The 16,977-nt window shown below is 35.2% G+C and overlaps 1 protein-coding gene across 4 annotated transcripts; it reads left to right on the top strand.

The window, feature by feature from the left end:
• The first annotated feature begins 333 nt into the window (after positions 1-333).
• On the top strand, positions 334-16,882 carry LOC117785800 (long-chain-fatty-acid--CoA ligase 3). 4 transcript variants are annotated; one of them, XM_034624034.1, is made up of 10 exons: positions 334-831; positions 8,871-9,112; positions 11,180-11,315; positions 13,021-13,459; positions 13,524-13,730; positions 13,792-14,266; positions 14,335-14,507; positions 14,572-14,835; positions 14,981-15,256; positions 15,320-16,882. In XM_034624034.1, the coding sequence occupies exons 2-10, from the start codon at positions 9,090-9,092 to the stop codon at positions 15,472-15,474; spliced, it is 2,148 nt and encodes a 715-aa protein (XP_034479925.1). In that variant the 5' UTR covers positions 334-831; positions 8,871-9,089; the 3' UTR covers positions 15,475-16,882. The 4 variants fall into 4 exon arrangements, with proteins under 4 accessions (XP_034479925.1, XP_034479927.1, XP_034479926.1 ...); XM_034624036.1 differs by lacking the exon at positions 8,871-9,112 and having other exon boundaries at positions 335-831; XM_034624035.1 differs by lacking the exon at positions 8,871-9,112 and having other exon boundaries at positions 335-830; positions 11,176-11,315.
• Positions 16,883-16,977: the final 95 nt, after the last annotated feature.

Raw genomic sequence — 16,977 nt, forward strand, 5'->3', positions numbered from 1 at the left:
GATTTTCGCTCTGCCAGTAAAGCGTCTACTTGGGGATGGGAGACTAAACGTTAGTGGTACGCCAATTCTAAAAATATCGTAAGCAGATATCGATAAGCATATCATTCATAATTCAAAATATATATTTTCTTTATAAATTGTTTGTTTTATAATAAATAACTGTGATCACAATTAATAATACTTTATTAGGTGTATGTTGCCATAAAATTTCTCCCTTTAAAATCATTCACATGATGTGTCCAAATATCGACATAGACAGTTTTGGTGAAATACAAAACTATCGAAGTTCTAGATTTCAGCAATCGATATATCGATACAGTATAAACATCAACAAGAATAAAAAACAATTAAAATTGCACCGCGTGAGAGAAGAATAACATTTAACAAATACCGCTGTAGATTTTATGTGTGACCGCAAAAACGGTGCTTTCTAATACTATTTAAATTGGTCATTGACTTATCCAACTGCAACTGCATGCGGTGCAGAGCAACGTAATACAACGAATAAGACCACAAGAGCAAGAGCGAGAGAGAGCGTAAAGTACTTTTGCAAGTGTGAGTGAGTGAGTGGTCCCGAAACAGTCGGTGAAAATAATCGTGGCAAAAGCGACAGCGACATTTTCTACACGTATCAGAAACAAACTCAACGTGTTTTGAGAACGTTGTACTGGACGCGTTCGGGTCCTAGTTAAATATACTACATACAAATACACATAAAAAAAAAAAACAGTTTGAATTATTATACTTATGTATATGCGGGCGCGAAATTAGTACGTATATTAAAATCTTAAAACGCAATTGAAAGCAAATACGTTAACTTGAAAGCTTTGTGTAAGTAAGAAAAGAAATTAAAATTTGTTGCCTTTTCCCCGGTTCTCTTTGAATGTGTTTGTGTGATGGCATGTGTGTGTGTGTGAGTGGGTCATAAAATTGGCAAAAGCGCAACGACAAAAAATAACGTAAAATAAAAGTAAATGCATTAGTGTGTAATTTGGAGAAAGTGGCATTTGCAAGAAAAGCAACTGAAAAGTGTGAAATTATAAATAAAAGCCTGGAAGAAAAAGAGTCTCTGAGATTCTTATAAAAGAACGCGTAAAAACGTGCCTAAATTCTGATTATCTGTGTGTGTTTTGTTCATAATCAAATGTTTTATTTGCCAAAAACAGAAAAACGTCAGTTTGTATTATGTTTGTGTGATTTTTTTAACATAAATTTATGTTTGATGTTTATTACATGTGCCCGCGTTTGTTCAACCGTTGCCGTGGTTGTTGTTGTTGTTTCCCGTTCTGCGCTCTGTCATTGCAAATAACGGCACACAAAAATGCTGTAAATTACTCTCGCATTTCGCAAATAAAGCAGGTAAGCTAACGCTTTTCAATTTGAATTGCGTTGTGTATGACGTACTTGATTTTATTTTTCTTCTTTCTCCTTTTTTCTGATTGTCGCTCAGCTGACACGGGTCACACTCACACTCAAACTCACACCCACACCTTCCACATTCATCTACATGCGTACATAGACACACACATACACTTGTGCATTCTCTCTTACGTTGCTCTGCTCTCATCTGCCGCCTCTCTCTCTCTTTAGCCTTTGCCGGTCGCTGCGTCGGCAAATGGCTCAAATGTCACGCCACCTTATCAATGGCCATGTCGGGATATACAAATGCAGTTTAACATTATTGAGAATATGATTAAGTTGGATTTTGATAAACATTTTATAATCTTGACCCAGTTTCTATATTCACTGAGAATCACGCAACAAATTCCTTGCTTTTGTTGCATTATGCAACGTAGTCAATGGCAACAGAGAATAAGCAACTAACAATTTATGTTTATTTGTGTATTGATTGTTGTTTGTTGTTTGATTTTCAATTGCAAATTGCAAACGGTTGGCAACTCTTCCCCCAACTCCAATAATGTGGAGGGAATGATAACGACCTTCACATACCGCCAGCTTCTAATAAGATAGAGAGTCAGAGAGAAAGTCAACAACAGACTATGACGTGTACTTTGTAACGTTATTTTCAATTGAAAATGCAGATCTCGTTAACTGTATATTCTAATTAGATAAAAAGTGTGATTTCATTTTGATAGTACGCTCATAAACAAAGATGAGAGCTCACACTTTATTTTTAATTGCCTTGAATTGCTCTCTTCTCTTTGGGTCTCTCTCTGTTTCTGTCATATGTCTCGTCATTTCCCCTGCTAGTCATTCGCTGCACGTGTACTTTCTTGTAAATATACACAAGCATACTTACGTAAATTTACAGACGCACACAAGCACACATTTGCGCAAGCTCTCTCAGTCAAGCTGACTCAGTCGCTCTTCTACTCCCACTCATTGGGCTGCCCAGTTTATTATACCAACAGAAAATCATGCGAGTTCTGTTGCGATTGCTTTGCCTTTATTGGATGGGACTGTTTGAAGGGGAAAGGAGCAACTCGACTTCGGGGTCATGAATATGTCTGTCTGTCTGTGTGTGATGTGTCATATGTTTATGTTCTTGTTGTGACTGACCAGCTGAGTCCATGAGATTGTGAATTTGTTGTTGCATTTGAAATGATGAGGCGTTGAGTGAATTTCTGTTTTCTGGGGTGCGGTTTTGTTATGGCCCGGAAACGTGTTCCCCGTGCAGTTGTTTATCATTGTTGGCAGCAGAACTTGGCCATAAGCACGTTCAGTTGTGCAGAACTTCTATATATAGCTGTTTATCTAGAAGGTTACTTAACTTTATTTAAGTTATTGTTTAAATATTTATAAACTGTGCAGTTCCGTAGTCTGCTCGATCTTGTAAATAACAGTTGTGCCTGCCGATAACAGTAAATACGAATTTTATGAAAAATTTAAACCATTTACGTTGTATACAGCAGATTACCGGGTATCTTCAAGTCAAGCACTGCCAACTGCTGCATTTTCTCTGCTTTCCGTTTCCCAGTAAATATGTATACTCTCAGCTTATTTGAAACAATGCAGTTTTTAATTAGTTACATATGTTTTTATTGCTTAATTCAGATAAAATATATACACTTTTTATTTATCTCTTTTCCATTAAAAAATAAATTAATTTAAAATTTGTAGTATGTAAGTGTAGTTGGTCAAATAAGCTGAGTACCACTGTACATACATATTTAATGATGTACGAGTATGTGCATATGTATGCTTGTCTTTTATTTTTTTGCCGGTCACAGCTTTCATTCATGGCCAAACCCAGTCGACAAATGCAGAGCGAAGTAAACAACACACTCTTTGACCTTTTAGCCCTCTCCACTGACGAGTGGGTAACGAGAGCGCGTGCTCTCTTTGACTTTGCCTTGCCTTCGATTCGATTCGAGTCGCCTTCACCCTGCGCTCTCTTGTACAGTTGACGCGTCGCTTCAGGCCCGTTGCATTTCGCTGGCATTGTATGTTATTCGCCTCAGTTTCTCTTCGCCGCACTTTTGTTTTACTGTTGCTGCGCAACAATTTCCCCTGAAACTCGTACGATTTTCAGCTGGTATAACCAAACCAAATGCCACTGAAGATGAAGGAAAAACGTGTTGCCGCCTCATCTAACCCCCCCTTCAGATTTTCCCTGCTCCCAGCTACAACATGCATACGTAGTTCCCCGCCCAGTGACTTCTGGCACTTTTCTTTTTTGCTGCTGCTGCTGCTGCAGTTGTTGTTGTTATTGTTATTGGCGCTGTTGCAATTTGAAATTGCGTTGAGGTCTATCAAAAATAATCACGCGATTTCTACTATGTGAATGTAATGGGTGCCCAACCCCCTTTTTTTTTGGCATACAAATCATTATGCCAGAAGTTTCTACTGTTTGTAAATAATGGTGCAACAGTCGCCTTCTCTCCCTCTCTTACTCTCTCTCTCTCTCGGTCACTTCGTCCTTTTTCTTTAAATCTGCATTTCGCGCTCTTAATCTGCCAATGAGCTTATCCTCACATTTCCGATAGGTGGCGTCTGTCTATCCAATTAGAATGAATCCGATTCACGTTTTGTTTATTTCTGATTACACTAACGAGCGTACATTTATAGACATTACAATTATTTATATGTATGTAATTAAGTTTTCTCAGCGGCATTGAAATTAAACATGTTTTCCTTTTTTAATTCGTTAGGTCGTACACTGATAAACAATCAATCACACCTACATTAACACACACATACTAAAAAAACATTGTTTGCCTTAGTCACGAAGTTGGAGTGTCTGGTAAAAGATTTTCTAACCGGTTTTGCAAACGGAGCATCAACTTATCCGCATTGTGTATTTAATTTGTTGTTAAAAGCATTAAATTGGCCTTATGCGACGTGCAATCCATGATCATGATCATTGCCAATAGAGAGAGAAAGGGAGAGAGGGATAGAGAGAGAGAGAGAGATGTTGTGGAAAATTTTCACTTAATTTGGCACGTGCTTGAACAGGGGACTGTGATGGTCACTCTAAAGATAACTACACGCATGCTTGTCTAGGTCATTTATTTGATCAGAGCGTTGACGTCGACGTCGACGTCAGCATCGCTTGGCGCCTGCCTCTCGCTGTAATACTTTCACACAAACACACACGCACACACACACAGAGACTGACTATCCGTCAACGTCAAAGCGAAATGAGCGGGTGCAAAAGAGCGAACATTTGTCTGCTTATGCATCTGTCTCTCTCCGTGTGTGTGTGGGCTCTCTCAATGTATCGCTCTCTGTCCCGCACTCTTGCCTGCACTTGCCAATAATCAAATTTATTTAAATTCACCCACACAATCTTCGGTTTGTTTGTTTCGCATGTTTGTTACTCTTTCTCTTTTCATTCATTGAAATATTTAGCGTGCAACGTGTCGTGCAAATTGGCGCAGCATTTTTTTAAATTTACGACTTTTGTTGTTGTTTTACTTTATTTTTTATTTTTATTATTTTTTTTTTCAATTTTACCGTGTATTTTTCTCATTTTATGAGCGCTCAACTGGTGGCAAACACAGCAAGAAAAAAAAAATAAGCTACAGAAAATTATTTTTATTTTGGACTTTGACACAGTCATACGATGATTTTGTTACCCCATTTGAGAGCGAGTGAGAGAGGGAGACGAGGCAGATACAGAGACAGGGACAGGGACAAAGAACAGGCGCGCTCTCGTTAGCTTCTATCGTCGAGTGTTTTGTCTCAGGTCATATGGAAATGTAGTAAATTCGCATATTTATAATTTAATTGTTCATACATTTATGCATGCCTATATAGGTGCATATATGGAGATCACACTCCCCTTTCCGCACTAGACAGTGTCAAGGTGACTCCCGGGTCATCGATAAGTGTATATGTATGTATGTTTGTTTCTATTTACATACATATGTACATATAACAAGCACCGTTTAAATACCTTGTTGACTTGTTTATCGCCTCTCGACTGTCAAAGTTCAAGAAACAGTTAAGTATTTATCGCAATCGAGTTTGTTACTTCAACAAGTCTGAACTCGTGGGAAATGCTATTAATATGCAAAAAAAACGGAAGATAATTTGTAACTTGAAAATACATAATATTTACAATTAACTGCAATAGTAAAACTATAATAATGAAAACCAAACAATTTTTTCCCTGTCGATATTTAAATATGTAAATCCTCAAAAGTATCTTTATCATCTTACTATCTTTTTCATATCAAGTCATTTCCCTAGATAATTTTTTAAAGTTTCTATAGTCTTAAAAGAACTATAAGACTTTTAAATTACAACAAGCAAAACAAAGAAATTTTAAGTGTTTTAAAGTGATCACAGGCTAAAAAGGAAATACGATAAATGTAAATGATATGTGGTACAATATTACGCGTTGATTTTTCATTTTATTTAAATTAAATTAAGTTTCAAAGACACTGTTTTCTTTTAGATTTTAATTTAAAGTGTTTTAAATTTGGTTCAATTTTTGTTTTGAAGTCTATTTGATTTGTCTTCGTCATTGTTGAGCATACAACTGTATATGTATTGGACTTGTTGGACTTTAAAAAGTTCACACAAAAATGAAACTAAATGTTTATTGTTCTACGATTTCAAGCTCAATTACATGGGACTTTGTTCCGCACTTGGACTTTGTTTTTGCCTCACAATTGTCTTGCGTGACAGTCGATAAAAAGAACTCTTGAAAGTTAGTCGAGTTTGGCAAATGATATTCGGCTGATGTCAGTGAAATCCGAATGCACAAATGCATTTTCAAGTTCGAGGTTGTCAATCCAGTATCTCTCGGATACATTTCCAGTTAGTCAGGCTTGACGTTTGAGCTCACGTTTATTTCAATGATTTTGTAGTTGTTATTCTACATTTTGTTGTTGTGCGATGTATGCAAAATAAAAAAGACAGCAAAATAATTGAAAACAAGCATTTAAAAAAAAAAAAAAAACAACCTACAGTAAATAAAATAAACAATAAATGCGGCTATAACGGTTGCATATGCACAGTCAATGAATAAGACGAGGTTGGCAATTGCTTTAATCAAAGCAATTAAAATAGTTTCACCCAAGATTCATCAACAACTGTGCTAGTTATAAATTAAATTGTGAACTTTGTTATGTTGATGAAACAATTAAAATCTGGTAAACAATAACACTGAAAACAATTATAATATTTACAAGTATCTAATTTGCGTTTCACATGCGATTCAACTCGTTAAATTACACATACGCCACGTGTGACACACAGCAACAGAAACAGAAACAAAAACATCAACGTTTTTAAGATGGATTATTCAAGTTGAGCTGCTGTTCAATGTATTTTAATTTTCGGTCACTTTGCCGTTGATTTAATCAGGCAACAACACTTTTTCACTTGTTTCTCCCAGCAAGTGGGGAGCGCGAGAGAGTAGAGGGAGAAAGAGAGAGGAGGGTACAAAGTACAAAGTGTGCAATATTGTCAGTAATCAAGTGATACGCGCCACACATTTCCTGATTGTCTTAATTCACTCCAGACATAAGTATGTTTATATACATAGTATACGGTTGTTTAGCCAGCTGCCTGTTTGCTCTTTAATTCCTTATGGTTCAGTTCTATTCAATTTTAGTTGCAGTTTAACTTTGATCAGGGTCACGATCGTCGCACATGTGCGACCCGCTCTCGTAATTCGTAACAAACTCACATAACGCTCAAAGTTCAAAATTGTACGTTGAAAATTGTGCGATTCAATGTGAACTCTGCCTCCATCGCAGTCAATTTTCATTTATTAACCTGTAATTTGGCTATTCCAAGTGGCTTCGACTACGAAGCATGACAAATTGTGCCACTTGACAGTGGCAACAACTTTCGCTCAACTCTTTTTTTTTTACTTTAATTATGTTGTTTTTTTTTGTGCACGCGCTTTTGCACACTGATCGTAATTCAATTGGCAATGGCAAACTTTAAAGTATCTGCTATTACTTAAATACTTTTGTACCACAGTGCAGAATGTTAAAGTTGCAGTCGATATTTTGACATTCTTCCACTTTATAAACAAAACATGTAGTCTTTGTTATTATTATTATTTTTTATTGTTTTCATTATTGGTCGTAAGAAGCGGGTTAATGGTCACATTGTGTAAACAAAGAAGAAAAAGGGAGCTACAGATAGTATAAAAAAAAGAAATTCAGACGATACTTCCTATTAATTAAAACTTTATCAAAAAATTAAGAATCCACATCAAAATATTTTTAAAAAGTATTTTATTTTGTTGTTTTTTAAATGTATACTTATGATTTTTATATTATTTCTAACGTATGTTAATAAATATGAGAATATTGATGATGAAACCATAAATACTTGTATAGATGAGGTCATCAATGATGCTAATAACGTAATCGCTTTTTACCAAAGGGTACATTATCAAGTTAAAAAATTCTTAAGATTTTTAAATATCATTTTCAACTGCATTTAGATTGAAAAATACAAAATAGTTATTAGTTTGTCTGTCAGGTTTGTCTTAAATTGTTGTTAATCATAAACAAAAGAAGCACAACAAATTAAAAGTTTCTCACGTCTTTTGTAATGAATTGTTATGTCTTCAGATCTATTGATTAGGCGCGACCTAGGCCAATATTGTTCCATAGAGAAAGAAGCAGATATCTCACACACACACACGCACACACACTAATCTCTGAGATACACTTTATTCTCGTTCTATTGTTGGCATTTCTTTCACAAATTATGCAATACGAATTTGGTTGTCTAATTTTAATTTGTATGCTGTTTATATTTATATTTGTAGTTTATTCAAACGAGGCGGTTCTCTAGCTGAATATGTATTTGTTAATATGTGTGTGTATTTTGTCTATGTTTTTGTTATTCTTACTATCAACTTTTGGCTAAACACCAAGAGCCGCAAGGCGAAACCGAAGAACTTGTTTTAGTATAAACATCAAGAATTTATATCGAATTTTTATTTCTTTGCTTTCGATTTTTAATTTCATTTTAATGTTGACGAAAGCAACGCCAAATTTTAGAATTTTGTTTAGTATTATAATTAGTTTATTTTTGGCTACACATTTGAATAATCCAAAATGAATTGTGCTTGAAGGTAGTTTGAAAAACTGAAATACGAGTAAATATCATTTTACTAGTAATGCTTATCATGTATACTTATGTCTTACTTATCCATCAATTGACACATATTGATCTTTAGATACAATTTGAATTCTTTGGTGGCAGCTGCTTTTACACATTTTTTATTTTATATATCATACACACACACACTTGTTATCATCATATTTGTCATTGTGTCACGATTGTCACTACATAAATGCGTATCTGTTTGTTTTCTCTTTCTTATTTTCTAAATGTAGGTAAATACAACAAGAAGAGAAAAGAAGAAGAGTAAGGAGTATGACATTATCGTTTAAATGTTGCATCCATTTGTCTGTCTTCCCCGTTTACAGCTAAAAACAACGTAGACGTCGCATTACGCATACGCAGCGTTATCATAAACTGTACCATCATTTAAAAGACGATAAAGAAGAAGGAGGACATTAGAGAAACGGCTAGTTATCATTTCTCACATTCACCCGTGCGTTTGTGAAGCGCATCTTTTTCTCCGTTATCTGTTATCTGTGTCGCCTACTTTCATCGTCCAATTGTCACAGTAAAAAATCGGCAAGATGTTCATCGAAGATGATGCGCAGTAAGTAAATGCATACATACATACATTCTCGACATTCAACTACGTATTTATTTATCTTTTTTTCCCCGTATCCCATATTCATATCCATATATCAGAGTCATGTGCTAATTATGCGTTTCAACTTTATTTGTGTACGTTTTTTGGTGTCGGATGATATGGCTTAAAATTAAGAATGACATTAGAGTTGACAATCCTAAAAGTAAATATGGAAACGTAAGGATTTCCCCTCCCAAATAGGGTATTTTAAATGAAACATCTCTCATCAAATTTTATAAAATAAAGCTAATATTAAAACACTGGGCCAAAAAATATTTAACAAATGAATTTTAAAAAGTAGAAGCAAATCGATCGTTTATATATATTTATAAGTCAGGCTTTATTTTTTGCACAAAGGTTTACTAATGATAATGACTACGATTATTATTCACTTTGCATATGAAATGCGATTAGCTTTTCTTTTTGTTACGTTCTTTTGTTGTGTAAAGTGATTGACGTATTATTGCTTGATGTGATATTGATGTCCATGTCCAATCAAATCAGTCAGCGTGAAATGACCAAGAATCTGCAATCAGTGACAGACCGACGCCCAAAGTAATGCCTTGTCAATATACATATACATACATATATGAGTGTATTTAATATATAAAATATAGCTATAGTGATTACCCACACAAATTCAAGTTCAGGGACGTGACGTCGCCTCAGTTTGCTTATCAAAATACTTTTTGCTTATCACATTAATTTATAGTACGAACATAAATACATACGTATTTTAGCTTGGATTGCGACTCTATAATACACTGATCTCATAGTATTGATATTTCTGATTTAGTGCATTTTCAAATGTTTCTATCTATATAAACCATGAGGAAAACATGTCAAGCACCTGCACGTTAATATTTGAAATTGATAAGACTTTAAACTTTAATTATTTTATACGTTCTATTGATAACGTGCTCGGCATGTCCGTGCAAAGGTTGATAATTGACTTCGCATGCAGTCGCTGATTAGCATGTGGTACACACACACACACACACTTCCTTACAAATACTCTCTCACACACACACCTTGAAAGCGACTGACGCCACCTATGTAGATATTGTGAAGGTGCTGTCAATGGAACTGCAGTTGGACTGTAAATCGGTCACTGAATCTGATTTAAACAGAAATTATATTAGCATAGAAATGACCTTGAGTGTATTCACAGGCAGGTGTTAGTTTTTGTTGTTGTTGTAGTATAGGGAAAGATTTTGAACCTACAAAATTTAACATAACAGTATTTTTTAATTAGTATTCAGTAGCATTAATACTTAAAGCCTAGTTTCACTTTAAAATATGTGATTTTTGCCGCGATTTTTGTACAAAGCAAATAAAAATATGAGAAGAGGAAAATTTAATAAATAAATAAGCACAGAAAACAAAAATTCATTGTTACAACTGATAATTGGGTATGTGAAAAATTTAAAATCAGTTAAATTAATTAAGAAATACTTTAAATTAAGTTATCTGGATCATAAATCAATTTAAGCTTTACGCGTGCGTCGGACAAATGAGTTTGCTCTTGGGGTGTTTATGACACACTTATGACACACAAGTATTATTGCTGTTGATATCAACATAGGTACAACCTAGGGCATACAAATATGACTACTTATAGATCGGTAAGTTGGTCGAGTAAAAAGTCAGCTGGCTAGACTTATCGACTGATTGACTGACCGACTAACTGACCGACTTTCAGTTGTAATTAGTAACAGAATCAGTATTATTTTATTTCTTAACTCAGTTAGCAAACAAGCTGATAAGAGACTGAAAATGCTTTCCAATTTTTGTTATCGCCAGCTAAGCCAAAGGGGGAAAGGGGGCAACCCTTTTCCAGTTATTAGACTTGCAAGATTTGCGGACTGAATTCAGTTGGCTTTCAGTTTGCAACAGCAACAGAACAATCGGAATAAATATAAGTAATACATATTCATGCTCACAATACATGTTGTGCAATTTATTTAAATAACAATTATCGCAGCTGCAACTAAAATTACCCATATTCTCTTTCTTTTATTTATTATTCAGAATGGACAGCTTTTGGGTGCAGAGTGCACTGGGCGCCATCAAGGCAATTGCATTTGTCTATGATATTATCACGCTCCCGGTCTATTTGGTTCTACAGGCGCCTTGGAAACGTCGACAGGAATCACGGCGAGTCAAGGTGAGATTATCTTTCAACATTTATTCGACTGATATTGAGAGAAGGATTCTCAATCTTAATGCGATCTCGGAGTATACATTAATATAAAAAGCATGTAATTTGTTAAAATAATTCTGTGCCTTGTCACGCAATGCCTTTCACCTTCAGTATCATATTATAGTCATATCTCTTCCTCTTTGCTTCTCTTTCTCTCTCTCTCGCTCTCCATCTAACTGGAACTCTCTGCGTCTAAGTTATAGTTTGCCTCTCGTTTCTTTGAATTTTTGTTCATTATCTTATAGTTTTTATTACACTTTGTACCCAACAAATTGTTGTTTTTTTTAAGTTGAAACTACCTGCCTTTTAAATGGGGTATACTCGACTCTGATTTACGCTGTCAGTCACAATCAAACTATATTTGAAAGTTTAATGCAGTGGCTATTATTCAGATAGCATTTAATCAATTATAAAACTTTACAACATTTATAATAATTCAATAATATTAGTCAGTGTTAATACTGCTTCCTCTACCCTGTAATTTTAATTTTTATATTTTGATTGAGCTTTAGCAACAAATTTCACGGCATGTTGTAAGAGAGCAATAAACCATATTAATATACTGTCCATTTTTAGCTCAGTTTTAATAAAAATGCATTTATCATTTTTAAAGTGTGATTCACTGAGTTTCATTGACTGTTTTTAAAAGCGAAAAAGTCATTGATTGATAAGTTTTTTTTTTGCCACATACACACAGTTTATTTCCCCTGACCTGTTATCTAAACTCTTGGTCATTGATAAGGAATCCGCAATAGCCTGTTATAAACTAGAAAAGAGAACTGCGACATGCTATAAACTTTATGGTAAATTCGTAAATAACAAACGATATCGAAAATCGTCATCGATTTTCGCTATATTCATATATTATTTGTATTCTTTTTTGTTTTTTCTGCCCTTCCCTAACTCCCGCAGGCCACGCCCATAAGCAAAAAATTGTTGGTCGAAGAATCTCGCAAGTATTCGCCGGATGACATTGAGGTTTTAATCTGCATTTGTGCTTTATTATTATTTTATTTATATTCAAATTTATATTAATTTTATATATTTATTTGGTGTGTGTTATTTATGGAACCACCCCCCACATGCAAACATTAACACATACACTGTCACCTTTCACCTGGTGATAACTTCCAGTCAAAGTTCCCAACGTTAAGCAATTTCAATTGCACATGTCACCTTCCTTTTGCTGGGTTTTCTTGTGGTTTTGGCAGGGATCACAAATAAGAGTTATAAGTAAAAAAAACTAAACCCCAAAAAAATTATGTAGATGACGAAGAAATTTAGAATAGAGTATCCTGAATATAAAATCAATTTTAAATATTTATTTTCTTTTTAATAAAATAATCTTAGCTATTATTTTAGATCAAAATACAAATCATTAAATATTAATTTTATAAAAATCATATTTTTCATCTTTAATCTATTTAATGCCATAAATTGAATACAAATATCAAAATTTCCCACTGTATGATCTCTAAATAAATAAAAATATTAAATATTAAAAAACTTAAGAGGTTTGAAATTTAATATTCACTACGGTCGCTGGTTTTGAGTCTATTGTGGTTATCCCACCCAATCCCTCACCGAATTATAAATACTTCAACTCGTTTACCCTTAAATTAAGTAACAATTACTGTCATTCTAAATCTAATACGTTCGCATATTGCAGGCAAAGATCATAAAGAACGATGAGACTGAGGTGACGTATCGAACCACGGAACCGCCGAGGGATGTGCATGTGAAGATGCTGCAGGAGAACATTGATACGTTGGAGAAGGTGTTCAATTACGTGGCCAAAACGCATTCGACCAAACGCTGCCTGGGCACACGGCAGATACTCAGCGAGGAGGACGAAACGCAGCCGAATGGACGCGTCTTCAAGAAGTACAACATGGGCGACTACAAGTGGAAGAACTTCATCGAGGCGGAGCGTATGGCGGCCAGCTTTGGACGTGGACTTCGTGAGATTGGTCAGGCGCCGCGTCAGAACATTGTCATCTTTGCCGAGACGCGCGCCGAGTGGATGATTGCCGCCCATGGTTGCTTTAAGCAGGCCATGCCCATTGTCACCGTCTATGCCACGCTTGGCGATGAAGGCGTCGCCCACTGTAAGTACTATGGGTATATTAATAAGAGAGACAATTGTCTAATTGAAATAAAATCACGTTGCAGGTATCAGCGAAACGGAAGTTACCACAGTCATCACCTCACACGATCTGTTGCCCAAGTTCAAGACGCTATTGGCCCTATGCCCCAATGTGAACACCATCATCTATATGGAAGATCAGCTGACAAAGACCGAAACAACTGGATTCAAGGAAGGCGTCAAAATTCTGCCCTTCAATCAAGTTGTTAAAATTGGCAATGAGAGTAAATTTGGTAAGTGGAAGAGATTGAGATTGAGATAAAGATATATATTTAATCAATGTTGTATTTACAGAGAATGTGCCACCAAAGGGTGAAGATATTGCTATCATTATGTACACTTCCGGATCAACGGGCACACCAAAGGGTGTCCTTCTGTCCCATAAGAATTGTATTGCCACAATGAAAGGATTCTGCGACATGGTTACCATTTATCCCGAGGATGTTCTAATTGGTTTTCTGCCACTGGCGCATGTTTTCGAGCTTGTGGCGGAGAGTGTTTGCCTTATGACAGGCGTATCCATTGGTTACTCCACCCCATTGACTTTGATCGATACGAGTAGCAAGATTAAACGGGGCTGCAAGGGAGATGCATCCGTTTTGAAGCCCACATGCATGACATCGGTGCCATTGATACTCGATCGCATCTCCAAGGGTATTAACGACAAGGTCAACTCTGGCTCAGCATTCAGAAAGGCGCTCTTCAAATTCCTCTACCAGTACAAAGTGAAGTGGATACAACGTGGCTATCAAACACCATTAATTGACAAGTACGCAGTGTGAAATGTGTGATACTTTTACTTTTATTTATTATATTCATTTATGTTCTTATTGGTAGACTGGTCTTCAAGAAGGTGGCCAAACTGATGGGCGGCAAGGTGCGCATTATAATGTCCGGCGGAGCGCCGCTATCGGCCGATACACACGAGCAGATCAAGACATGCCTGTGCGTGGATCTGATCCAGGGCTATGGATTGACTGAGACCACATCTGGAGCAACTGTAATGGACAGTAAGTGTCCTCAATCAAAGCATTTCATGTGTATTCTTTTTAATACAAATGTAATCTCTTGCAGGTCGTGACATGTCCTATGGACGCACTGGCGGACCGTTGACCGTTTGTGACATTCGGCTGGTGAATTGGGAGGAGGGCCGTTATCGCGTTACCAACAAACCCTATCCGCAGGGTGAGGTGCTTATCGGCGGAGAATGCGTGTCCCGGGGATACTACAAGCTGCCTGGCAAGACAAGTGAGGATTTCTTTGAAGAAGATGGACGCCGTTGGTTCAAAACCGGCGACATTGGCGAAATGCAAACCGATGGCGTACTTAAGATTATTGGTAAGTAGCAAATTGAATGGAATTCATTGTGGGAAATTGTGAAATGATATTAGCGTGTTAATTAGTTCTACATCAATCGATCAATTGGAAATTTTGAGTTTTTTTTTTAAGTTCTGTTTTCTATTAATACTAAATTATTTTACAGATCGTAAGAAGGATCTAGTCAAACTGCAGGCTGGTGAATATGTTTCCTTGGGAAAGGTCGAGTCGGAGCTCAAGACATGTGGCATTATTGAGAACATTTGCGTTTATGGCGATCCAACAAAGCAATTCACTGTCGCGCTGGTCGTGCCAAATCAAAAGGGTCTCGAGGAGTTGGCTGAGCGACATGGTGTAAGGAACAAATCATTCGAGGAGCTGTGCTCATCCCCCATCATGGAGAAGGCTATACTCAAGGAAATTAGCGATCATGCGCGGAAATGTGAGCACATAAATTGTTTATTTATTGATCTGTGTTAATAATAATGTGTTCTTGATTTTTTAGGCAAATTACAAAAGCATGAGGTACCAGCTGCCATTACGCTATGCAAGGAAGTTTGGTCACCAGATATGGGTCTGGTGACGGCTGCATTCAAGCTTAAGCGCAAGGATATACAGGACAAATATCAGCATGACATTAACCGCATGTACGCATCATGAAAACCAATATACTAAATAACAGTAGTAGAAGATGAAGATGAAGAAAATGCAGCAGCAGTGAAGCTAATTATTGTACTAAATATGGCAATTGTTTTAGTATAGCTGAGACACAAATGATGCGTTATTTAAAACCAAACTAGCTTAAGTACTAAAAGATCTAAAAACCAAATAGACACACACATCAACAGCTTTGCCTGTAAAGAGAAACTCGGCGTTATTTGCAATTATAATTAAATGAAATGTATTAAGTTTTTAGATATGTGCAAATTTGGTTTGGTTAATGTATTTTCTAACATGCTGTTGATGATAATGATTATGATTAGTTGACAATGATGATGATTGATAATGATGCAGTTGCAGATGATGAAGATGATGATAAAAACGGTAACAATAGATGTACAGTTTTCGGTTTTTAGTACATGTTTGAGGCAAGTGAACGCAACGTTGCTTATTTTTGTAAACGCGATGAAGTAAACTTAAGTGGTTGCCTAATAATTATGTAAATACTATACACACTCACACATATACAAGTGCGTATATATCAATATACATACATACATAAATATTATATATATACACATATATATAGTGTACTTCTCTAAACTAAGTTTAATCTATATGGCAAATATTGAATTAATGAATTGTAGCAAACACAACAATAATTAATAATAACTAAGAAACGACATGTTCTGAATTAAAATGCGAAATGCCAAAAGTAAATAAAATAACATCTTTACTTGGGAAACAAAACCAACAAAAAAAAGAGGAGACATATAAAGTAAAAAATATTAAGAACCCTCCATACACAAATTAAACGTATGAGAAAGCTTATTGTAAAATATATTTTAGGGCAATTTAGTTAACTTTACAAATTAATTAAAAGTCAAAATTTAAAAATGCTGCAAATAAAAGACTTAGTACTAAAGGAATAATATATAATAAATAAAAAGATAAAAAAGTAACTAATAGGCCAAAAATAGAGCCTCATTTTAGGATTCGATCATTTTTATAAATGTGCAAATAATTTTGATTAAATTTTAGTCATTCTTTTAGTTAACGTTATCTTCTAGGAATGTTTAGTAATTTACTATGAAACGATGCGTTTCTTAATATAATAAATACATATAAATACAAAAAATCAAGTGAAATGGAATATGTACGTATTCAATAAACTCTAGTGAATGAGAGACAACATTTTTTAAATATCGAAATTCATTGTGTGTACTATATAAAAACTTTATTATATGATGCATATTTTTAAAAGCTTTTCGTAATTATTATAAAATGAGTTGCGAGCAAAGCCTATATTACACAAAAAGTCGTATATTATTATAAGATCGATTGCATTATTGTACAATTTGGGTGTATAAATAATGAAGATAAACCAATAAAAATATAAATTTTTGAATATTTTCCCCCATTTGTTTAATTGTTTATGTTCTTTGTCGACCAAAATAACTACATTTTCTCACATCAAAGGTTCTTGGCTCGAAACAATACAGA

This window comes from Drosophila innubila (assembly GCF_004354385.1).
Source record: "Drosophila innubila isolate TH190305 chromosome 2R unlocalized genomic scaffold, UK_Dinn_1.0 1_C_2R, whole genome shotgun sequence".
In the NCBI taxonomy this organism is placed as follows: domain Eukaryota; kingdom Metazoa; phylum Arthropoda; class Insecta; order Diptera; family Drosophilidae; genus Drosophila; species Drosophila innubila.

Bases quoted from the DNA above. Each gene is read 5' to 3' on its own strand.
- LOC117785800 (XM_034624034.1), top strand. From the start codon at position 9,090: ATGTTCATCGAAGATGATGCGCA. The intron at 13,731-13,791 runs GTAAGTGGAAGA...TTGTATTTACAG, and splicing joins TGGCAATGAGAGTAAATTTG to AGAATGTGCCACCAAAGGGT. The intron at 15,257-15,319 runs GTGAGCACATAA...TTGATTTTTTAG, and splicing joins TAGCGATCATGCGCGGAAAT to GCAAATTACAAAAGCATGAG.